Source organism: Lynx rufus, unplaced genomic scaffold (assembly GCF_022079265.1).
Source record: "Lynx rufus isolate CCGP_SWC_20201006 ecotype Redwood Valley unplaced genomic scaffold, mLynRuf1.p SCAF_11, whole genome shotgun sequence".
Lineage (NCBI taxonomy): Eukaryota > Metazoa > Chordata > Mammalia > Carnivora > Felidae > Lynx > Lynx rufus.
In genome coordinates, this window is record NW_025814825.1 from 39883470 (window position 1) to 39908729 (window position 25260).

General features: G+C 43.5%; 1 protein-coding gene across 1 annotated transcript in view; it reads left to right on the forward strand.

Annotated features, from left to right (window-relative positions):
* The window catches only part of ABCC2 (ATP binding cassette subfamily C member 2), a 79926-nt gene extending 56149 nt beyond the window's left edge, over positions 1-23777 (forward strand). The window contains exons 19-32 of the mRNA XM_047072299.1: positions 2188-2368; positions 7645-7765; positions 8057-8192; positions 8908-9127; positions 9280-9434; positions 12713-12868; positions 14562-14761; positions 16621-16747; positions 17521-17622; positions 18283-18426; positions 19230-19388; positions 20334-20500; positions 22321-22515; positions 23167-23777. Coding sequence (XP_046928255.1) covers positions 2188-2368; positions 7645-7765; positions 8057-8192; positions 8908-9127; positions 9280-9434; positions 12713-12868; positions 14562-14761; positions 16621-16747; positions 17521-17622; positions 18283-18426; positions 19230-19388; positions 20334-20500; positions 22321-22515; positions 23167-23296 — 2193 coding nt within the window. The 3' untranslated portion in view covers positions 23297-23777. The remainder of the gene's footprint in view (positions 1-2187; positions 2369-7644; positions 7766-8056; positions 8193-8907; positions 9128-9279; positions 9435-12712; positions 12869-14561; positions 14762-16620; positions 16748-17520; positions 17623-18282; positions 18427-19229; positions 19389-20333; positions 20501-22320; positions 22516-23166) is intronic.
* Positions 23778-25260: the final 1483 nt, after the last annotated feature.

Consider the following 25260-nt stretch of genomic DNA (forward strand, 5'->3'; position numbering starts at 1 on the left):
GATGACATTGATCCTCCTAGGATGATTGGTTGTGATGGAAAGCACTCTGAGATCTGTGGTATAACAAGATTATATTTGGTCTTTGCCTCCAGTTCCTGACACAGAGCTCCGAACACTTGGAATTTCCTGAGTAATACTAGGAGTGTTTTTTTGTTCATAAGCCTAGAGAGAGACTTAGGGTGCAGCCCCTAGATAGCCTCAGGACTGGGCTGTTCAAGAGAAAGCCCAAGTGGGGCACCTGGGTGGCTCAGTCAATTAAGCGTCTGACTTTGGCTCAGGTTATGATCTCATAGCCCATGAGTTCGAGCCCTGCATCAGTCTCTCTGCTGTCAGTGCAGAGCCTACTTCAGATCCTCTGTGCTCCTCTCTCTTTCTGCTCCTCCCCACCATGCTCGCTGGTGAGTGCTCTCTCTCTCTCTCCCATAAACAAACAAACAAACAAACAAACAAACAAACTTTAAAAAAGAGAGTGAGAAAGCCCAAGTGATGGGTGGGTTGGAACTTTCAGGCCTCTGGGGAGGGAAGCAAGGGCTGAAGATCGGATTATAAAAATTTGTGAGCAGTGGGATCCAGAGGGCTTCTGGGTTGGTGAACACATTAAGGTGCCGAGAGGGAGGCTGTGGGCATGGAAGCTCCACAGGTGAGTCCCACACCCCCATAGCCTGCCCTCTGCATTTCTTCTGTTGACTGTTCTTGAGTTGTATTCTTTATGATAAACCAACAAACAAGTAAAGTGTGTTCTGGAGATCGATGAGCCATTCTAATAAACTACTGATCATGAGAAAGGGGCTTTATGGCTAGTTGGTTGGAAGTAAGGGTGGCCCAAGTCATGCAAATTGCCTCTGAAGTCGGTCAGTCTCATAGGACCAAGCCCTTCAGCTGTGGGGTTTGTGCTAATTCTAGGTAGTCAGTGTCAGAATTGAATCGCTGAACACCTAGCTGGTGTCGGAGAATTGGTTGGAGTCAGAAAACATCCCAGAGGACCCAATAACTCACCTTGCTGGTGGGACATAGGTCATCCCACAGGTTTTAGAGCTCTGCTCTGAAAAGGCACTTTCCTGGAACCCTTGCAGGATGTGGGAATGTGGGGACAAAATAGAACTAACATTTTTTTGTGTTTTCATGATGCCCCAGGCCTGTGCTAAGCACTTTGATTGTGATGCCTCATTGGACTTTCACAATGCCCCCATGAGAGAGTACAGATAAAGTGGCCAGAGCAAGTCACTAGAGCTAATGGTAGGTGAAGGCTAGACTTTCCTTACCGTGGGCAAGTTAGCCCATTTTTTTTTTTTTTTTTGCCCTGACACAGTGGGCTGAATGGGGGAGGTGCTGGCAGAGCCCTTTGTGGGTTTGAATGTGTCCCTCACCAACAGCAAGTGTACCATGAGGGCTGACAGTAACATCTCCCTCAGTATTGGGCAGTAAAACTCCATCTGTGTGTGGCCTGTTCCCTTCAAGACTTCTTGATTACTGCTAGTCAGGGTAGGTGGGCTGCTGTCCCACTGAGGCCCTTTGCTTCTCTTGGATCAGTAAGTCAACAGGAACTCACTCTCCCTTCTATTTCTGGTTCTGTCTCCTGTCCGAATGGCCTTTGGCTCCATTCATTCATGAACTATATACCACCCTGTGCCTGGTTTGTTGCAAAGACTGGGCGTGCACAGCTGAAAAGGTCTGTCCTTGCTCTCAAGTTCAGCTGGTTAGTAGAAGGGGAAATTAGCTAGTTATTTCCTTAGTTTAGGATGCATCTGTTATATTGATAGGCTTGGATCTCAAGTGACATTCCTAAGCTCTCAGGAAGCTGGAAGAATGTGTGTAGGGCAAACCTTGCTGTCACTACAGGCAAATAACAATATATCCACGAGGACCAGAGTCTCCCCTTACACATAGGGTCTGGTGTTAGGATGAGGCACTGGGAAGGAAAGAAAAAAGTAAAAGAGGTCAAGTGTTCAGGGCTACGTTTTGAAACAGAGCCCTAAAATGAATTTAAATGACTGTTTTTTCCTTCCCTCCCACCCCCAGAGCAAGCCAAAGAAGTCAATAGACATTCTGGGTAGTTGGAAGTTAGCTACTCATAGTTGGCAGGAAGAAGTTACTTCCTTTCCTTTTTAAGAGCAAGCCAAGGATGGTGGTGGACAGAGGGGCTCACAGAAGGAAGGTGGTGGCACTACTTACTGTTGTTTTTTTCAGACTCGACTCTTGATTACACATAGCATTCACTTTCTTCCCCAAGTGGATGAGATTGTGGTTCTGGGGAATGGCACCATCCTGGAGAAGGGATCCTACAGCACTCTGCTGGCCAAGAAAGGATTGTTTGCTAAGATTCTGAAGACATCCAAAAAACAGATGGGTCTTGAAGGAGAGGCCACAGGTATGTAAGGAGGACTGGAACAGGATAAAGCTTGGGTATGGGAAGGGCAGAAGTGATAAACTGATACTGACTGCCTGAACTATGCAGTATCCAGTGAGTTCAATTTGGAAGTGAATTATCCAGAGATCCAAAATCTATTCTTTCTGTATTTTATGTCTCTGTAAAGAAACACAGACACAGAAATTCTGTGCCTGAGCCAAACTAGGGGCTCATCCTGCTCAGTTCGTCTCCACCATGCAATCGAAGAACACTCTTTAGAAGGGTATGACTGAAGATTTGGGGTGATTAGTCCCTGTGGAAGAAAGACTAGTACCATCAGGCACCCCCTTTTAAGGATGCTGTACTTCTGTTGACTCAAGTCACACATCCCACCCCACCTACCCTAAATCCGCTAAAACCACTTCCTGGACAGCTTCATAGACTGGTACTAATAGTGTACTGAAACATTCTTGATAAGGCCTAACAAAGGGCATCTTAACTAATATACCAAAAACCACTGGGTGTTTCGAACCAGGAAGAATCGTGGCAGTTGCATGGTCTCACAGTACACCACAGGAATAGCCCCTAATACCACCACCATTGGGGTCATCGATTAGCTCTAGTCAGCAATGGAGCCCTGATCCCTGGGGACCTTCCCAAGAATCTGCCAGTAGTAGTCCTGCACATAGTTCTGGATATCTGCTTTGGGTAGCAGTCACCAGCAGTAGGTCAAGCCTTAGAAAGCAAGATCTGAAGGGTGCATTCCACAAGTCAGTCAGAAAAGGAGGTAGTTACAGAGCCTGCAAGTGAGAACTCATTCAGGCCTTGAGGTCAGGACACATGATGGTTCAAACCCACCCCAGGGAGCACGAGAGATGGAAAGAAAAGCCTGAACCATAAAGTCTGTAAGTATTAAGTCTTTAGACATGGTTTTCTTTTGTTCTTTGAACATATTTATAATAGTTGATTTAAAGTATTTCTCTGGTAAACCCAATGCCTGTGCTTCCCTAGGTACAGTTTCTGTTGACTGCTTTTTTTCCTGTGTATGGTCCCATGCTTTCTTCCTTTGCGTGTCTCACAGTTTTTTGTTGAAAACTGCTCAGGGCAGGACAGGGTAGGAGTGATAAACTGTCAAGTGTTGGAGGGATAGGACAGGAGCAAAGAACAGGATGATATGGGTGACAGGGTTGGGAGCTATCCCAGGAGACTGGGGCAGGGGCACTGGGAACCAGCAGAAAGGAAGAAGTCGGAACTTTTCATTAGCCTTTACGTGCTCCAGGCACTGGCCTGGAGAAAGCAAAAATCACCTGCCTGGGCAGTGAAGGCCCCAAGCCAAAGGGCAGTGTCAGATGCTTTTTTCCCTTAAGTTATTGCTCAACTACATCAACATGAGGTGCCTGGGTAGTTTTCTTATGCTAAGTCTAGACTTTTTTTTGCCACGATCTGAGTTTCATGGATTCTGCCATGATCTGGGTTTCCAGATGGCCCCTTTGAAGAATCCTATCCTCTATGTAAAGGTCAGTTTGTAAAACAGCTCATCAAGCCTTTGTCAATCAAGGTAAACATTGACCAATTATTTCTGAGCGATGCCTGGCATGCTGTTGTTGTTGGCAAGGGGTAGACCATGACATGGTAGAATGAAGGGAAAGGCAGGAGGGCAAAGGTGACCTGTGTCAATATTGGCTTGGTTTATTATTTTCTTTCTTTTTTAAAGTATTTTATTTATTTATTTTTTATTTTTTTTAATGTTTATTTATTTTTGAGACAGAGAGAGACAGAGCATGAATGGGGAGGGGCAGAGAGAGAGGGAGATACAGAATCAGAAGCAGGCTCCAGGCTCTGAGCCATCAGCCCAGAGCCCGACGCGGGGCTCGAACTCACGAACCGTGAGATCGTGACCTGAGCTGAAGTCGGACGCTCAACCGACTGAGCCACCCAGGTGCCCCTATTTATTTTTGAGAGAGACAGAGTGTGAGCAGGGGAGGGGCAGAGAGGGGGGGAGACACAGAATCCAAAGCAGGCTCCAGGTTCTGAGCTGTCAGCACAGAGTCTGACATGGGGCTCAAACCCATGAACAGTGAGATCATGACCTGAGCCGGTCGGTCGCTTAACCAACCAAGCCACCCAGGTGCAACCCCCCCTTTTTAAAAATTGTATACTATTTTCTTAATTAGCTGCCATAACAAAACACTACAAACTGGCTCAAACAACAGACATTTATTGTCTCATGGTTCTGGACGCTAGAAGTCCAAAATCAATCCATAGGATTGGTTCCTTCCGAAGGCGACAGGGAAGAACATGTTCCAGGACTCTCTCCTAGCTTCTGGGGGTTTGTTGACAATCTTTGGCATTTTTGGTTTGAAGACCCATCACATCGATCTCTGCCTTCATCCTCACATGCTATTCTCCCTTGTGTGCATCAATTCCAAGTTTCCCCTTTTTATAAAAACATCAGACATAATGCATTAGGGGCTCATCTCACTCCAGTCTGACCTCATCTTAACTAATTACATCTACAATGATCCTATTTCCAAATAAAGTCACATTCTGAGGTAGTGGAGGTTAGGATTTCAACATATGGATTTGGTGGGGGACACAAGTCACTCTATCATGTCTATTCTCTGGCATCCCCAAATTCACATCTTTTTTGTGTCCAAAATACATTCACACCATCCCAGCATCCCCAATGTGTTAATCATTCCAGTATCTCCTCTAAGTCCAAAATCTCCTCCAAATGTCAATTTGAAATCCCAAATTTTATCCTCTCCTCACTCAAATCAGTTGTGGGTGAGACCCAGAGTCTTGGGGCAAAACTCCTCTCCATCTGACAAGCTGTAAAACCAGACAGATTATCTGCTTCAATGGTAAGACCAGCATTAGGATAGACATTCCCATTCCAAAAAGGAAAGACGGTCATGAATCCCAAGCAAATCCCAAATCTAGCAGGGTCAATTCCACCAGATTTTAAGGTTTGATGATAGTCTTGTTTGGTCTGATGCTATCTGTTCTTTAGGCTCAACCTGGGCTGGTGGTTCCACCCTCTGGAACTGAGGGGTAGTCAACCCCAGGGTCATTTTTCCCTTTTCTTGAAGGATAACACATGTTCACGGCTGGATAGTTCTATTGGTACGTTTTCTGCCTGTGGAATCCTAGAAGTCTGACCATATTCCTTCATTTAGTCCTGCCTCTGTCCCCTACAGTCCAAGCTGGCAGCTTTTGTGCTAAGATGGTTGATTGGATTAAGTCACACACTTAATCTCTTTAGTAAATCTGTTGAGTCTTTCTAATGGATTTTTCATTTTAGTTACTGTACTTTTCTAGAATTTCTATTTTTTTCTTAATTTGATCTGTTTTGATGTTCTCTATTTGATAAGAAATCATTTTCATACTTTAGATCTTTAGACATGGTTTTCTTTTGTTCTTTGAACATATTTATAATAGTTGATTTAAAGTCTTTCTCTGGTAAGCCCAATGCCTGTGCTTCCCTAGGTACAGTTTCTGTTGACTGCTTTTTTTTCCTGTGTATGGTCCCATGCTTTCTTCCTTTGCGTGTCTCACAATTTTTTGTTGAAAACTGGTCACTTTAAATAATACAACTCTGGAAATAAGATTTTCCTCTGCCAGGATTTGTTCCTCCTGTTTAATTTCCTTAACTAATTCTTACTAAATCTGCATTCTTTGTCGTGTGTGGCCAATGAATTCTCTGCTTGGGTGGTCAGCTAATGATTAGAAATTTCTTTAAGGGCCTGGAACCAATAAGTCACTCAGGCTTTTCTGAGAGGCTTTGTGTGTGTGTGTGTGTGTGTGTGTGTGTGTGTGTGAGAGTGGTGGGCGGGGGGGGGGGGGGGGGGGGGGGCGTGTCCTTAACACTCCAGTAGGCAATTTACAATTCTGCTTCACCTTTTGTTTCTTGCTTGCCCAGAGTAGCCAGAGGTGAGAGTAGGGCCTTCTCCAGTCTCTCTGGAGCATGTGTGCAGCCCTGCCCATGTGTATGGCATTCTAGATTGCCAGGGGTATATTAAAGATATCAAAGCTCCCTAAGGATATCTTATTCCCCAGCATTTCCTTTTAAGTTTTTGTTTAGCTACTTATTTGCCCTAACTGTTATCACCATCTCAGGCAGCTGTGATGTTACACAATTGTTGCCGATTGCTGACTCCAAGTCAGGTCCAACAAAGACAAGCCCTGTGCATGGGGTTTTCTAGGGAACTGCCAGACAGGTCAAATAATGATGGTTCTCTAGGGGTTGAAATCGGTAACCAAAGGGTTAGTGGGACTTAGTAAGCACAACTACAACTCTTTACCCAGGCCTTTTTCATTTGCCCTTAAATTTTCTTGACTCTACTTTGTGGAGGCAAATGTGAAGCTTGGCCTCCTGTCTTTTTGGCATCCTCTCAAACCCTCTCCTTACTTTATACTCAATGGTTCAGTGATTGTCTTTGCTGCATGTTGGGCGGACAGACTTGAGTTCAGTTACAGGATGAGGCTTTGGGAGAATTTTGAACACTTTCTGTTCCCTCCAGCAGCCAGGAGGCTGCTGCTATTTGTGGTTACTATGTTTGTGAGGCTATTAGTATTCTAGGCTACAGCGGATCTGAGGAGAGAGGATTGGGGGTAAATTAAACTATCACAAAGCTTATTGTTCTTACTGGGATTTAGCCATTTTTCTTAAATAAATGTTCCTTGGATTGTTGCAAGCCTTTGGTTAATTCCAGAGTTAGGAAAAAAGTTTAACAATATTTTGCCAGTATTCTCACTGCTTTATGGAGTTATCAATTTCCAGAGGTCTTTACCATTGCCACTGGTGTCCAGGCTGTTTTACATTTTACTTCTTTTATTTTCAATTTTAAAAATGTATTCTTTATTTGCAGCATATGTTTTTCAAGTGTTTTAAATTCACAAAAGTTTGTAAAGTTATTTGAATTTCAAGAAGAGCATTTTTAATTTATACTCCCCTTTCTAGTAAATTCTGGGAATTAGGACTCTTCTGCTTATCTACTATAACCTTAAAAGTTCTTTCCTTGCTGCAAAAGAACTGAGAAGCTTCTGGGAATATTTTTCTCCTTTATACCATTTTCTCTTCCACTAGAACATTAACTCACCTCTCCTTTATCCTTGTATTTCTCAGCTATTAGAGATACTAATAAGTAATATTTCTGAAGCAAAATATTCCAGCCTGTGTATACATTTGTGGTCTCTTGCTGAAGGGCCAGCTAGATCAGAAAGAACTCTTCCTTGTTCATAGAATTCAGACGGCTCTATGTCGCCACCTCCCTAACCTTTGATGTGTCTCCTAGTCAATGAGGACAGTGAAGAAGATGACTGTGGGCTGATGCCCAGTGTGGAGGAAATCCCTGAGGAGGTGGCCTTCTTGACCATGAGAAGAGAGAACAGCCTTCATCGAACACTTAGTCACAGGTTGGTCATCTATTCAGATGGCAGCCCTCGTCATCACTTCCATATTTCCATCTGATCATTCTCTTTTTCTCTGTGGGCTTGTCCTGAGGGAGTGGACACCGGGGACACTCCCAGCTCTTCCTTTGTTTCTTTGTACGGAGAGCAGGGGCGGGGTGGGGTGTTTCTCTATGGCCATGTGTTCTGAAATGCACTTGGATGTTAGCAGAGCGACTGTGACATCTGCTTGCAACGAGACCCCCCCGGATGCATCTGCGCGTCCTCAAGAATGCTTTCCTCCTCTCTCTTTCTCAGTTCTAGGTCCAGTAGCAGGCACCGGAAATTCCTAAAAAACTCTTTGAAAACTCGGAATGTGAATACCCTGAAGGAGGAGGAAGAACTAGTCAAAGGACAAAAACTAATTAAGAAGGAATTCATACAAACTGGAAAGGTGAAGGCCACAATAAAAAATACAATTTGAGGTGATCTAAGGCTTGGGATCTGAACATTTTAAAGTTTGGTGACTTGAATACATATCTACAGGCGGGATATGTCTCATGTGCTTTGCAAATCTTCAGCTTCATCATTGAAATGTTAGTAGAGGCTTTGGGCTTTCTATCAAATCCTATTTCCAAGAATGACAGGTTTCCTGTGAACATCCTCATACCACATTGCATAAGTAATTCCATTCTGATATGTGGAGGGAACAACAAAACTGCTTTGAGATGCAATTCTTGGAGCCAGAAAACACTAATAAGTCGATCTGAGAGCACACAATTCAAATTAATAAAACTTAAAAACAAGGTCTTAAGTTTAAGGTCTTAATTTAAATCCAAATTACTAAAAACAAGCTCCAAGGTCTGCAGTATACCCTCCATCCCACTCTGTTGTGTCTGTGTTGTTGTTCTCCCACTCTATTTTGATATCTTTCTCTCTTAATTGTATCTAGAAGATTATTAATAATGTGATATTATTTACCCCACATTGTATTTCAGCATCCATTAGTATCCTGGCCTAATGCAGAAATTGTGACCACAGATTACCAAATTTTGCTACCTGCTATCCACTTTTCCAGGGGACTCCACTCCCCCTTGTGATTGGTATTCTAGGTAACTACTCACCAAAAGCCATTAGGATTTCTAATACTGAGGGTGGGTGCTTTTCAGGTGAAGCTGTCCGTCTACCTGAAATACCTGCGAGCCATGGGATTGTGTTTGATAGTCTTCATCATCATTGCCTATGTGATCAATGCTGTGGCTTATATTGGATCCAACCTCTGGCTCAGCGCTTGGACCAATGACTCTAAAACCTATAATGGCACTAACTATCCAGCTTCACAGAGGGACCTGAGAGTTGGCGTCTATGGAGCTCTGGGATTGGTACAAGGTACGTCTGATGGCTATACCAGCCATCTCTTACAGAATCTGCCCGGTCTATGTACTTTGTCTAGACTCAGGGAAGAAATTGCCATCGTGTCCTTGGCACAGGTCTTTAGGGATCCCTGTGCATAGTACTGACTAAACTCGTTCCATTTTTAGGTGTGTCTGTGCTCCTAGGAAATCTTTGCAGTGCCCGTGCTTTCACTCATGCGTCAAACATCCTTCACAAGCAACTGCTAACCAATATCCTTCAAGCACCCATGAGTTTTTTTGACACAACACCCACAGGCCGGATTGTGAACAGGTTCGCTGGTGTAAGTATCTAAAGGGCTGTACGATGTTGTGTTTTAGGATCTTTCCACTGTGAACAGGGAAAGAATTCTCCTATCCCCCTAGGCAACAGTATACAGTTATAGTTCTTTTGTCCACTTAGCATGCAAATGTTTATTGAGCACCTTGTGTGAGGTCCCAAGGATCCTGGGGATATAGAGATGAAAAGCTCTGGCCCTTTAAGAGCTCACCATCTAGTGAGGGAGACAGTCAAGGAAATAAAGGAGTATGACAGGACACAATAAAACCAATAACATGTGTATATAGTGCTGTTCTGGGAGTACAAAACAGTGACAGAGCAAAGAGGTACTAGCTCATCCTGGTGACAAAGCGGGAAATGTCAGAAAATGTGAGACTTAAGTCATAAAAGGAACTTAGCCAGGGAGATATGGTGGGGGGAGGTGGGTTGGCAGTAGAAGAAAAATGAGGATTATCCTGCAGAGGGAAAAACACATGCACTGGCTATGATGGTCAATAAAAGAGAAAACAGAATAACCCTTTGCTTGGTCTCTGCTCCATTCCTATTCTATCTTTGATACTTTAAGATAAGTAAACGAAGTCTGGATTATGGAAAAGAGCCACCTATAATTTTAATAAAGTTCTAAAACATTATTTCCATGTACTGCAGATCCGGGAACGCTTAGCATTCATTTATTCAACGGTATTTATCGAGCAGCTGGTATGAGCCAAGGACTGTATGAGGCGCTGGAATGCTTAATAAATGATAAGATCATAGATGGCTGTTTTCCAAGAGCCAAACCCAACCCATGATTCTTCATGCATTTGAGATGGAGATTTTAGGAACAGAGGCAGAAATCAAGTAATTCTAATAGTCGGCTGTCATCAGCACGCTTTTAGTCTTCTTGTTTGTAGAAAAGGGAGCACATTTTTCACACTGTCTGAGTAGCTTTAGACCCTTATCTTTTTGGCCTCAGAACAGACACAAAGGCCAGCCCACAGCTAAGTTCTGGGACATCGTGGCTGCTTTAAAACTGGACAAGTTGACTGGTCTCCATTTATCACTTTCCTCTGGGACAAATATGGTGAGCATGATGTCATTGGAGACAACTTCAGTGGGTTTTCTGCTCTTCAATAAAACCTAAAAAAACATACTATTTTATGTCAGGTTGTTAGGTTAGTTATGTTAGTTAGTTATGTTAGTTTTTTAGTTATTTCATTCATTTTATTTTATTTTTAATGTTTATTTTTGAGAGAGAGAGACAGAGTGTGAGCAGAGGAGGTGCAGAGAGGGAGGGAGACACAGAATCCAAAGAAGGCTCCAGGCTCTGAGCTGTCAGTGCAGAGCCTGATGTGGGGTTGAACCCATGAGCCGTGAGATCATGACCCGAGCTGAAGTTGGACGCTTAACTGACTGAGCCACCCAGGTGCCCCTATTTTATTTCATTTTAAAATAGGCTCCATGCCAAATGTGGGGCTTGAACTCACAACCCTGAGATCAAGAGTCCCATGCTCTACTGACTGAACCAGCCAGATGCCCCAAAGAGCATGCAATTTTATTTTATTTTAAAAAAATTTTTAACACTTATTTTTGAGAGACAGAGACAGAGCATGAGCAGGGGAGGGGCAGAGAGACAGGGAGACACAGAATCTGAAGCAGGCTCCAGGCTCCAAGCTGTCAGCACAGAGCGCGATGCAGGGCTCAAACTCGTGAACTGTGAGATCATGACCTGAGCTGAAGTTAGATGCTTAACCGACTGAGCCATCTAGACACCCTGGGCATGCAATTTTAAATGGGGAGATTTCTCACAGGAATTTTGCAAAGATTGCACACTCTTTTCTGATGTTGTAATATATATTTATTACATGGAATATATGTGTGTGTGTGTGTATATATATGGAATATATAAAACATGGAATGCTTGTTATGTGCCAGGTTAATTATATTTATATATATTATATATATGTATAAGTATATATATAAATGTATAATTATATATGTATTATATATAACCATATATAAATATAAATACATATAAATAAATATAAAATTATATGTATATAATTAATCTTCTGAAAAAGAATGCAGAGACCTTACTGTGAGTTAGTTAGGCAATTGTCATATTTTGCTAACTGCTTTTGCATGAAAAAGGAAACTGTCATTGACTATATGGTGAGTTTTATGGGGAAAGGGAGCTCATACCTATAAAGGAGAGTTTGATTTAGAGTCCTCTGGAATAGATGGCTGAGCCCTTAAGAGGTGAAGGGAGAGGATGGAAGAAAGAAAGTGGGAGAATCTATGCCAGTAAAGGACAAAAAGTAATCTGTATAGAACTGATAGCTGGTAAGGATTTCTTTTTTTCTGCCAATCCTGGACATATAGTTATTTGCATTCTGATAGGACTCTGAGAAGATAAATTAGACTCAGTCATTCAGGACTCTTGGGAAACTGTTATCCCTTACCCAGTTTGGGAAACTCCAGAGATAATTTGAACTCACCTTGATACCCACATGTTACTAATGCTAAAATCCATATAATCTAAGAAATGTAAGTAAGGGAAGCCCAAAGTATAAGTCAGACTTCCTGTGTATACTGACCCATTATCCATCCGTCCATCCATCCATCCATCCATTTGTTCATTTATTCAACATGACATGAAGGCAATATGGCAGTAAGACCGATTTGTCACCTCTGGGTTACTTGGTTAGAACACTGGCCAGGCGAGTGTCACATTTGACCTCCACCTCCCTCTCCCATGAAGCTCTCTGCTCAGCAGAGAAAACAGCTTGCCAGGTAGATGATGGTTCTTCAGTCAAGGGTCGGTGACAAGGCTTGTTGACTGGAGGCTTCAAACAGAAGGAATGCTTGTTATGTGCCAGGTTCTATTCTAGGTACTGAATGGAATTAGGACCTGTGTAAAGTTAAATTAAATTGAATTGGCTCAGTTAGAGGAGGATTTACCTGTAAGTCTCTATTAGCTTACAATGATTATGAATGGTTTAATAAATTTGACAAGTGAGAATTTCACTGAGAAGAGTGAAAACCTTTATCAAGTCTGTTGAAAAAAGTGAAGGGTGACTGCCATATCTGTTTGGAAGGATTTAGAAAGATGAAGAAATTACAGAAGTGATATTGGTTATTGGGATGAGCAGAAAAGTGTATTGCAAATGAATACCATGAAATGATTAAATGAAGGACTCACTGGGAACCCAGAATCCAACAATTCCCCTGCTGGAGTCAGGAAGATGGAAGATGTCCTAGTAACCTATTTGCACAGCATTCTTCTAATTTATGTGTTCCTAGGATATCTCCACGGTGGATGACACCCTCCCCTTGTCCCTGCGAAGCTGGATACTGTGCTTCCTGGGAATCATCAGCACCCTTGTCATGATCTGCATGGCCACTCCCATCTTTATCACTGTCATCATTCCCCTTGGCATCATTTATACATTTGTGCAGGTAGGTTCAAAAAGACCTAGGTGTCCTTTCCTCTCTACTTACAAAAGCCCAGTCTCCCTCCTGAGAATCTTCTCTTTTGTTTATTGCTAGTCATTCAGTCCTCTCTAGCATCTTTGTCACTTAGTCCTATATTGACATACTGAGGAGTCCAGAGGCCACTGTCTGGAGATAGAGTGTCAGCACCAACTGGTGTGTGGTTCACAGCAGATCTCACTTTAGCTGCTGCCCTCCCCCAACCCTCAACTAAAGATTTACAGGGGGCAGATTTATGTTTGGACCTAAGACTACTTTGAGGTTGGCTCTGGACAGTCTGTAAGTTCTGTAAGATCCCCCGTAATGGATAGGTGATGGGTTGCTTCTAGAAGAGTTGTTCTATGGCTGCTTCCTTGATTGGCTTAGGCTTATCTTCTGAGAGATGTCTCTTGGCAGAAGCTAGATCTCTATTCACTTCAGGGCAATTCTAGTTTCACCTGGGTGTCTATGGATGACTTAGACTCAATGCCAATATATTCTTGAGGGAACAGATAGCTTGAAAGCCAAGTGAAGCAAGTGGAGGGGACTCCACGCCCATATTAAAAGTGATGAGGGGAGGGGCGCCTGGGTGGCGCAGTCGGTGAAGCGTCCGACTTCAGCCAGGTCACGATCTCGCGGTCCGTGAGTTCGAGCCCCGCGTCGGGCTCTGTGCTGACGGCTCAGAGCCTGGAGCCTGTTTCCGATTCTGTGTCTCCCTCTCTCTCTGCCCCTCCCCCGTTCATGCTCTGTCTCTCTCTGTCCCAAAAATAAATAAACGTTGGAAAAAAAAAAATTTAAAAGTGATGAGGGGAGGCAAGCTGTGGAGAGAATTCGTTGGGATGAAATGTTTATGTTGGGAAAACAATTCTGAAAAACTTGCAGTTAAGTGCAGCCTTGTGGCTCTTGGTAAGGTGACAACCCCTGGTATTTGTGTTAAGTTCCTCAGGTACATTGCTATCTCAATAACAACCTCTCAGCCATTAATGATAAGCCAACAGTAAGAAGAAGGATATTTGAGGAAACTTCTAGGTAAAACGTTTTGGGTCCAGACTCTCAAATGACCAGCTCTTTCCTGGTCTCAACAAATCCTCACAGACTCCAGTAGCACCGCAGAACTGCATTCCACTAAATCTCATCCTTCAGCCTTGTGTCTCAAGGTCTGTCTGCACATATAGTTCTAGTTCTTAGACCCTCAACATTCCACATATTTCCAGAACTACCTTCATACACCATTGAAGCACAGTTTGGTCACTTGCCTGACTATTCAATTTTTATCTAATCCTCAGGCTACCTTTCTCTGGCCATTTTCTGCCCATCTCCACTTTCCACACCCCTAGAGTCCCAGCTGTAATTTACAAAATCCCTTTGGAGACAGTTTTTCCAGCTACTACAAAAACTGTTGCTTGGACAATATATGCAGATTCTTTGGGAGAATATGGGTCAGGCTGACTAAATTCCTCAAGTGGTATAGTCTCCTCACTTTCATCCTCCTCTGTTCCCCACCAATGTCTTCCCAGGCCTCTCTCCTCATTCTCCTAGCCAGAGGTGAGCCTAGAGTCTTCTGTCCTGTTCAGATATGGGCTGTGGCCATCAAGGTGAAGAATGCTGGGTCACGGCCACAGAGGAAGAGATATTGCATATGCAATGTGATTGTGACTGACTGTTTACTTTTGGGGTCCAGATGTTTTATGTGACTACTTCCCGCCAGCTGAAACGTCTGGACTCCGTCACCAGGTCCCCAATCTACTCTCACTTCAGTGAGACTGTGTCAGGTTTGTCTGTCATCCGTGCCTTTGAGCATCAGCAGCGATTTCTAAAACATAATGAGGTGGGGATTGACACCAACCAGAAATGTGTCTTCTCTTGGATTGTCTCCAACAGGTGAGGCTGCCCCTGGGTATTTACCCAAATATATGCTTTAGGGCTATGTATGTTTGACCTTAGCTATGGGAGGGCAGGTGTAGCCAGTGATGTGAATTTCACTGTGCCCAAACATACTTGTTGTGTAAGTAGAAGAAAGTATGAAGTTTGGAGTCAGAGACTAGATGCTTGTGCCTACTCTATTTACCAAGTTGGGTAAAAATGCCTTGACCTAAGGAAAATCTCATTTTTGGTTTGTTTTACAGCAGCTAGAACACAACCTATATCATAGGGCTATGGTGGAAGTCCAATGACATCGATAAGCATTCGGTATCCCAGCTACTTAAGCAGTGCTGGGTGAACTGGGAATGTGTAGTTGGCTTCCCTGAGAGCAGATGTGAGATTCTCCACGGGCAGTGTGTGCTTGTAGGGTGGAAAAGAAACCGAGATTGGAGGGAGGAGACTATGGAATGTTTAGGTAAAACCAGTGATGACAGACCTGGAAAGCTCCTATCCAAGGAGGTGAATCCTGAGTAGGGTGAGCGTCCTTCATTTCTGCAGCATCACTAGACCCTGGCAAGAAGGGATATGTCCTTGGAGGTCTTTTTCAGGAAGTGACCGTTCCTGAGTGGCTTCCACATTATCTTGAAGTGTTAAGGGCAGGCTAATGATGTTCAGTATTACCTGGAACATGGAGCGGTCAGGACTCTGATTGTAAAGAGACTTTATTTCTTAGATACTTTCCAAGAAGAACATTGGCATGTGGGTCAATCCTATTTAGACGCCGTTGTAAAATATGTATCATATTTATTTGTACATGTGCTAGAATTATTGGTGCAAACTTAAATTCATTTTCTTTGGGAAAGTCAAATTTTATGAATGATGTCTACACATTATTCAGTTCTCCATAAAGTTCCAACATCTCACCCTGTGATCCACTTGCACCTCCACCTCCAGCTTCTTTCCCTTTTTAAAATCATGAAATCAGGGTACGTTGAACCTTCGTGTGCTGCTGACTTTCTTCACTTACAGATGGATTCTCTATGGCATTGCCTAATCCCTTTTCTCTATTGCCCTGCCTAATCAAAAGAGATCACTTAGAACATTTATTAAAAATATAAATTCCTGGGGTGCCTGGGTGGCTCAGTCAGTTGAGCGTCTGACTCTTGATTTTGGTTCAGGTCATGATTTCATGGATCATGTGTCAGGGTCTGCTTTAACAAAGCAGAGCCTGCTTGGGATTCTGTCCCTCTCTCTGTCCCTCCCCAACTCACACACACACACACACACACACACACACACACTCTCTCTCTCAAAATAAACATTAAAAAAAAAAAAGATTTTTTTCTTTCTTTCTCTAAAGAAACAAACAAAAAGAAAAAATACAGATTCCTGGAGTGCCTGGTGGGCTTAGTCAGTAGAGCATGACTCTTGATCTTGGTGTCATGAGTTTGAGCCCCACATTGGGGGTAGAGTTTACTTTAAAATATGGATTCCTGAAGTCCACCCTAGGCTCTCTGAACCAGAATCTCCTGGGGGTTAAAGTCCAGGATTTTTTTTTTTTTTTGGCATGAATTTTGTGTACTTTTAACTATTACCTCAGATGGTTCTTATGATTCGTCAAGTATGGGAGACACAGAATCATAGAATTCCCTTAGGTTAGCAAGCTCCTCTAGTACCTTTAAGATGCAATTTATTTTCTAAAATCTAATTTAAAAGATTTTAGGAACACATGGTATAGTCAAATTGAGGCATCTCATGAGAACACAGCCCTACCAACTCAATCCCTCTGAGAGTGTTCCATGAACACGTAGGTTCCTGGTTAGGGTAAGGAGGTGAAGATCAGTGACACCTTTCTCTCTGGTTCTGTTGCCCTACAGGTGGCTTGCAGTCCGTCTGGAGCTGATTGGGAACCTGATTGTCTTCTTTGCATCTATGATGATGATTATTAATAGAGATACACTAAGTGGAGACACTGCGGGCTTTGTTCTGTCCAATGCACTTAATGTGAGTCTTAAGGTTGGGAGTTTGGTTAAATTAATGCACTTATTCTTAAATCGAGTCTAGAGTCTACCATGGAGTTTGTGCTCTTGATTCCTTTCTAGATCTAGAAGGGAGTAGGGAAGACTAAGGTTCAAACCCTGGCTCTATCTCTTACTAATTGTGTAGTCTATGGACATGCTCCTTACCCTTTCTAAGCAGGTACCAGTGTCATCTGGAAAAACGGACAAAAACTTTGTTGCCTTTGGCAGTTAAGAAAGCAGTTTGATATGAAGCAACCTAATAGTCCCCATCTCTTTGCCTCTTTGCTTGATTCTAGTCAAAAGAGAATAAACGAGTTTCTTTTCCAAAATGTAGTAGTAACCAGAAAGTCTTTTGACTGTCTTCTTCTATGTTTTTCTTAAATCACAGAATAGTTAATTCTAATCAAGAAAATTCTAATCAAGAGTCCAATAAAATGATATGCATCCCCAGCATGACTAGGGGATACATGTTAGACATTATTTCCTGGTGCCCAAGACTATGTCTGTCACAGTAATAAATATTCACTAAATGTTCATTTGATGAGTCACTTGGCCATCTTTTGTAACTAATATGCAGGAGGTTTACATAGCTACCAGCTGGTTCTGTATGGTGCTGTGTTCATTAGGAGTTAATATAGGCCCAATGTGATCATGGCGGAGCACCCAAAAGGACTCTGTTGTTCACCAGAGTTACTGGACTGACCTTATGGTTTGACAAATTGAGTTGGTTTCTGAGCCTGAGATGATTTTCTGTAGATCACACAAACCCTGAACTGGTTAGTGAGGATGACGTCAGAAGTAGAGACCAACATTGTGGCTGTTGAACGAATAAATGAGTACATCAAAGTGGAAAACGAGGTAAGGAGAAATTAGAAGAACCCATGGACAAGCCAAAAAAAAAAAGTTTCCTTCAAAAGAGTATCTTTATGGGGCGCCTGGGTGGCGCAGTCGGTTAAGCGTCCGACTTCAGCCAGGTCATGATCTCGCGGTCTGTGAGTTCGAGCCCCGCGTCAGGCTCTGGGCTGATGGCTCAGAGCCTGGAGCCTGTTTCCGATTCTGTGTCTCCCTCTCTCTCTGCCCCTCCCCCGTTCATGCTCTGTCTCTCTCTCTGTCCCAAAAAAAATAAATAAACGTTGAAAAAAAAAATTAAAAAAAAAAAAAAAAGAGTATCTTTACCCTGTCTAGAGATTTCATATGGAATCATAAAGTTTCTCCTACAACTCACTGTGCTCTAACTCAACCCAATTTCTTAAAACTTAGATAGGAAATGGTTTGGGGGGAAGTCAGGTCTTGGAATGCACTAAGTTAAAAGGTGTCTTCATTCCATAGCTCCACAGAGAAACCTTGAGGGATGGGGGTTCTTTAATTGGAAACTTCTGGGAGTTGCAGTCTCATCATTGCAGATGCCCACAGGTGGCTGGGATACTGCTATCCTTCTGCTCTGTGATAGGAATCCTATGGGTACCATTCAGTGAATTGCCACCATGTAAAGCACTTCCCTTCCTGTCTCTTTGCCAGGCACCCTGGGTGACTGATAAGAGACCTCCCCCAGGTTGGCCCAGCAAAGGGGAGATCCAGTTTAACAACTACCAACTACGGTACAGGCCTGAGCTGGATCTCATACTGAAAGGGATCACCTGTGACATTAAGAGTATGGAGAAGGTAGGTGGAGCTTGAAGAAAGGCCTGAGCGTGAGTCCTTGTGATCAGAACACAGTTGGAGGGGGAGAGCAGCCAGACTCTGCTTTCATCATTGGGGTGGAGGGATAGGGTCAGGACACTTTTGCCCAAGGGAGGTATAAGGACACACCCTCTCCTCCCCCAGAGGGCAAGATGTCAACAAGGGATCAGACTTACTGGGGCTGTAAGAGTTTTCTGCTGAGCCCTTCCCTGCCTCCCTGCCAGCATCATCTTCTGTTGCTGATGTAGCTCCTTTCCTGTAAGGGCATGATAGAAAGCACCCAGCCTGGGGAAGGAACTGGTGAGAACAGCAATGTGGAGGTGGTCTCTGCAGAGATAATGACTTAGTTCTCTGGTCTGCAAAGTCCTGCGCCTTCTCTATGAGGACTTGGGGTCTGATGTAAAAATGTAAAAGAAAAAAAAAAAAGTCTAGGTAAGGATGCTGAGGTTCTCAACTGATGCTAGGCCTGACCCTTCTGTTTTCCTCACTTCTAAACAAAGATTTATTTTTAAACCCTATAATGTCTTATCATAATTACAACAACAGCTGTTGATGTGTACATTTCCAATGGTCATTACAGTTCTGAGCAACCAACAGTTGAGAAGGTAGAATGAGAAGGCATCTTTTTTCTGACATCTGGGCCCTTTTTCCCCCACCAAAAATCAATATCAGTTGAACACCTTAGAGATGAAGTAGCCAGTCAGTGCCCAGAATGTCCCAGGCTAAACATTTTTCCCCCAAAGAAGTACACGGCAAACTAATGTACAAAGGAACTGTATTTACAGGTTGGTGTGGTCGGCAGGACAGGAGCTGGGAAGTCATCCTTGACAAATGCCCTCTTCAGAATCCTAGAGGCTGCAGGTGGCCAGATCATCATTGATGGGGTAGATATTGCTTCCATTGGGCTCCATGACCTCCGAGAGAAACTGACCATCATCCCCCAGGTGAGGTCTAGAACTTTGCACGTGCAGCAGGGGATAGATTTTTCTGCAGGAAACATATGCATCTTCTTGATGTATATTCAGTTAGCAGTCTCATTTCTGCATTCTACCCAGGATACCCTAGGACACATGGTTTCCAGAACTGACAAAAATAACTTTTGCATTTTGTGGCAATATACTTATGTCACTGCCAAAATCTAACCACTAGGTGGCAGCAACACAACAGCAGTCAAATAGAGCGGATGATTATTTAGCATTTCTGTAGCCCATCCTAGGTTCGCAAGACCTTTGCAATCAGCATTAGCAGTTTTGCCGCTGAAGCTTGAAACCATTAAGCTTTATACTCCCCATTTGATATGGTTAAAAGATAGGGGAGGGAATGTTTGCTGCAGGTTTTTGCCAGCAAGTGGAACGCTTAGTGCATCAGCAAAAAAAGGCTTCTCTTTGGCTTCCTCTCTGGACCCTGCCAAATAAGGCCTCTCTTGGAGGTTTAGGCGGGGGTTGGGGGGGGGGTGTGGTAGGGGTGGTGATATATGGGTCCTTATTAGAACCATTCTTCCTCTGCTCTTCTAGCCAAGTCTCTGGGGGGTGGTTTTGGTTTGTCTGGTGTTAGCTCAGTTTGAATCTTTTCTGCAGCTTAATAAATTCTTCTGTACTGTCCCTTCCCCTGACCACCCCTGACCCTTCCACCTCCTTACCATGAGTTTTCATGGAAATCCATAAATGAATCTTAAAATGAAAAAACCAAGAACTCCTTTTAATCCTCTGGCAGCCCCTTTAGTCTTCAGTGAGGGAACTTTGCAAAAGCTTGACCACTAACCAGCTTTGCACCTCAGGCCAGTCCTCACTACTTTCTCCTGGCCACAAAAAACAAAACAAAACAAAAAAACCCTGCTAGACCCTTTCTTGTCATTACCTTCAATAGCCCCCTCATCCCTTGACTTGCAGGATCCCATCCTGTTCTCTGGAAGCCTGAGGATGAATCTAGATCCTTTTAACAACCACTCAGATGAGGAGATTTGGAAGGCCCTGGAGCTGGCTCACCTCAAATCCTTTGTGGCTGGCCTGCAACTTGGATTGTCCCACAAAGTGACAGAGGCTGGTGACAACCTTAGGTAATGTTTCATAAGCCACAGGCACTGGGAGGAAGTGAAGGGGATCCACTCCTTTGTTCCTTGGGCTAGGTAGTCCGTGGTATCATAGGATTGCTCCAGTCCCAGTGGTAGGTAGGGCGTGGAACGTTAGCAGATGAAGCTCAGAACTGAAGGGAGGCCCAGCAGCTCTGGTTTCTCTTGGAAACTTGTTACAAATGCACACTCTGACTCAACCCTACTTACTAATCAGAATCTACATTTTAGCAAGATTCCAAGGGATTTGTGTGTACATTACAGCTTAAGAAGCACTGCCTAAGAGTATTGATTCCTAACTAGGCTACACACTAGAATCACCTGGGAACATTTTTTTAAAATTCCAATGCCCAGGCTGCACCCCAGACCAGTTGAGTCAGGGCCTAGGTGACTTCGGTGTGTAGCCCCAGAGAATACTTGTAAGCTTTGGTATAGAATGGCACCAAGTTTGTTAGCCATCAGCAACAGATCTAGGAACTGGCAGGACTTAAGTAGATTTTTAGGCCTATGGAAAAGATTATTCAGTCCACAAATATGCATTGATCGTGTACAAAGTAAGGTCATATAGTGGATACGCAGACATGTGGGCCGTGTGGGTCCCTCTGGCAAGATGTGACACGGGCCTTGACACGTCTGGTTTGTGAGAACAAAAATCCTCCCATCCTTCTCTATCCTTGCTGGGAGACACCTATCCGGCATTATCAGGGCCTTGATTTCAGACCAGGGTTGAGGGCTGAAACTTAACATTTCTCTGGTGCGTGATGGGAGATCAATCATTTGGAAGGAGAGATAGCAGCTGAACACCAGACTGGGGCCTCGGTAACAGCCTATTACTGTGAAGCCCGACTGAGCCAGGCAGGAGTTTGGTACAACTGAAGTACGGTTTTACAGTGTCTCTGTTCTTACATTACAGAGAAAAACTGGAAGTTCATCTTGGGTGACTTCTCATCTCCTGCAGAAATTTTCTTACAGAGAATTACAGAACTCTAGTCTAGCCGCCCTCTGTTTAATACGTTCCCTAATGGCCACAGCAGGAAAGAGCAATTAGCGAATTCCTGAATATTTCCTCCACATCATTTCCCAAAGCTTCTTTATGTAAGTAAGAGGTCCAGCCTTCATTACTGGCTTTTAGCAAATTAAAGCGATTTGCATTTTACTAGCATATTCGAATTCCACATACATTGCATCTCACACCAAGACATCACGTTCATTAGAGAGCTATGTCTCTAATCAAGGCAGAAGGCCTTGAACAAATAATTAGCCTTGAGACTAGAATTACACATTAAAATAATGAATGGGTTTGCTAAGGCCACTAAGAAACGCCATTGGGGCATTCTGATGCAGTGTCACCCGATATTCACAGTGCCAGGTCAAATATTGCTGCACTGAACTTGGTGGCATCCTGAGTTATTTTGGAATTACTGTTGAGGTGCTGGGCTATTACTGTAGTGATGCAAAGAACTATTCCTGGGCTAGGGTTTTCCAAACTCATCAAACATGGAGATTGCCTGGGGTGCTTATTAAAAATACATGTTTCTAGGCTCCTCCCCATTCTGCTTGAGAAGAGTGGGACCCAGAAATATGAATTTTAAAATTAAGTACCTGTGGTAGGTCTTCTAATGGAGAAAGTTAGGAAAACATGGTGTTCGCCTCTTCTGTTAGGTATTCATCCTGGAGGAATCTAGGAGTAGGGGTTCTGAAAGCCTGATCCGGAACATGAAAAGTGCACGTGTATGTGCATGCACACCCATCCCACATTTTGCCTTGGTCCTGAGGAGCTAATGCTTGGTTTGTTCCATTGGCTACAGCATAGGGCAGAGGCAGCTGCTGTGCCTGGCCAGGGCTCTGCTTCGGAAATCCAAGATTCTGATCATGGATGAGGCCACTGCTGCGGTGGATATAGAGACCGATCACCTTATCCAGACGACCATCCAAAAGGAGTTCTCCCACTGCACGACTATCACCATTGCTCATAGGCTCCACACCATCATGGACAGTGACAAGTGAGTGTGAGTGACAGAGCTGGACAGACACAACTGAGCATTGAAAAAACTAAGCACATTAGCCGTAAGATATCTTCCAGCCAAAGATTCCGAGAGTTCAAGTAATGGGTCCAAAATTCTACATCATGCTAATAAAAGCCAACAGGGTGTTAAGGGAACAGTCCTGAGGGTATAATAGGCAATAGTAAATTAACTGAGTGTGGGAGGTGGAGGCCCAAGCCACGAGAGGCAGATATTAACCACAGATTTTCTCAATTCAACTGGGTCTCAGCAGCTGCCTCCATACAATAACTAGAAGTTTTCTGCTTCTTCCAACTCTGACATCTTACATTTAAAAAGGGTTGTAATGTCCATAATCTTGGGACCTGTTTGGAGAATAGTCTCCCTCCAACAACGTATATCTTAAAAAAACAAACAAAAACAAAAAAACAAAAACTTATGTAAATGGACTTATACTGTATATATTCTTCCACTGGATTCTTTGGCATTATCTCTGGAATCCACCCAGACTAACACAGACAGCTATAGTTCACTCATTCTCACTGCTTTATCACCTTTTATGAATGAATATACCACAACTTAGTACTAATTGTTCTTATAAATGCCAAGATTTGAGATGCTGCTAAGACCTTTCTTTCTCCTTTGTTTCAGGATAATGGTCCTAGACAACGGGAAGATTGTAGAGTATGGCACGCCTAACGAACTGCTGAAAAATTCTGGCCCCTTTTGTTTGATGGCCAAAGAAGCTGGCATTGAAAATGTGAACAGCACATCACTCTGACAGTAGGTGCCATGGGCTGGAGAAGGAAGGATTATTCCTTATTTCTTATGAAAGCTATCACACAGAAGTATGTGAAATGTACCTTTTAAAGAAGGGTATTACCAGCTCCAGCAGAACCCCCGTTTTGTGAACCCACTTTGATTATACCTCCTTCCTACTTCCTTTCCCAAATAACTACTATCCTGAATTTTGTGATAATTATATCCTCCTTTCATTTTAGTTTTACTACTTGGTATGTATCCTTAAACAAGGTGTACTTTTTTTTATGTAAATGGCCTCACTCATACTTGACGTATTCTTCTATTGCTTTTGTTCAGTTTTATTTTTGAGATTCATGCATGTTGATGCACATAGTGAGGCTGGTTCTTTCTCACCGTTCTGTAGTGTGGCAGTGTATAAATGACACAGTGTATCCATTTTTAAAAATTTTTTTAAATGTTTTTATTTAAAAAAAATTATTTTAATGTTTCATTAATTTTGAGAGAGAAACAGTACGAGCAGGGGAGGGGCAGAGAGAGAGCCCGATGTGGGCCTTGAGCCCACAAACAGTGAGAGCATGACCTGAGCCAAAGTTGGACGCCTGACTGAGCCACCCACGTGCCCCAACAGTGTATCCATTTTAATGTTGGTCAGTAGGGTTTTTTCTATGGTTCCCTCCCCCTCCCGTTATGAACAATACTGCTAGGAACATTCTGGTATATTACTCCTGAGATACATGTGTAAGAGTTTCTTTAGGATATAATGTAGGTATGGGGAGTATGCACGTTTACATGCATACACTAGGTGATGCCAGTTGAAAACCCTTTTTGTTGGGGCGCCTGGGTGGCGCAGTCGGTTAAGCGTCCGACTTCAGCCAGGTCACGATCTCGCGGTCCGTGAGTTCGAGCCCCGCGTCGGGCTCTGGGCTGATGGCTCAGAGCCTGGAGCCTGTTTCCGACTCTGTGTCTCCCTCTCTCTCTGCCCCTCCCCCGTTCATGCTCTGTCTCTCTCTGTCCCAAAAATAAATAAATGTTGAAAAAAAAAATTTTAAAAAAGAAAACCCTTTTTGTCAAACTGATGAGTATGAATTATTAATCTCTCTCTGGTTACTAGTAAGGTTTCAGTATGAGGTTTCTGCTGGCTCTTATTCATGATGCTTCATTTCCTTGTATGCCTTGTGAATTTTGACTGTAAGCCGGTCATTTTATCTGTGGATATTCTTGGAGGGCTGAGTGGAATCTGAGCTCTCCTAAACAAAACTGGGAAAGCTTCTGCCTGTCACTTGGGGGCATTACCCAGAACCAGTTTGAATTAAATTCTCCACTAAGGGCTTCAAACCCTACAGTCGGTGTGACTTCAGACTGCAATTCTGCACAAGGACCAACGTGTGGTTTACCAATTCTGCAGGGAGAGTCCTCCCCTTGCCCTAGTGTCAGGTTAGAGACCGACACGTTGCCTTGTTGACTCCTTCTGCGTGATGGGGTTTATTCCTCATGTACTTGTACACTGTTAGGTCCAGGTTTATCAGAGGGCCTCCTGTCCTGGGCTTTGGCATCTTGTATTACCAACAAAGGTCCAAGTCCTCTGGTTTCAGAAGTCACCCCAAGCTCTGACCCTTCCTTATCTTCCGGATTTTTTTGTGTCACATTATCTTGGGGTCAGTACATTCTTGACTTCCATTTAGTGATGAAATTATATAAAATATCTTCATTTGTTCATTTTAGCTGTTGAGTGAGATGCTCAGAGCCTGGAAGTGCCTGCAGGAAGAGAACTGTAGCTACAAGGCGGGATGCGGAAGGGATTTTTCCTATTTGCTCTGTTCCCATCAGCAGCACCCCTAGCAATGGTGTCTGCAGCGGCAGGCCATACGGGCGGCAGCACCGACTGCACTTTGTCTAGTACTCCCGGAACTGGTGTCCTCATGCTCCTGGGAGACACGAGCAGCTCACCCTCCCAGAAGTCTGGGTTTCAGCTCTGTGGGGCAC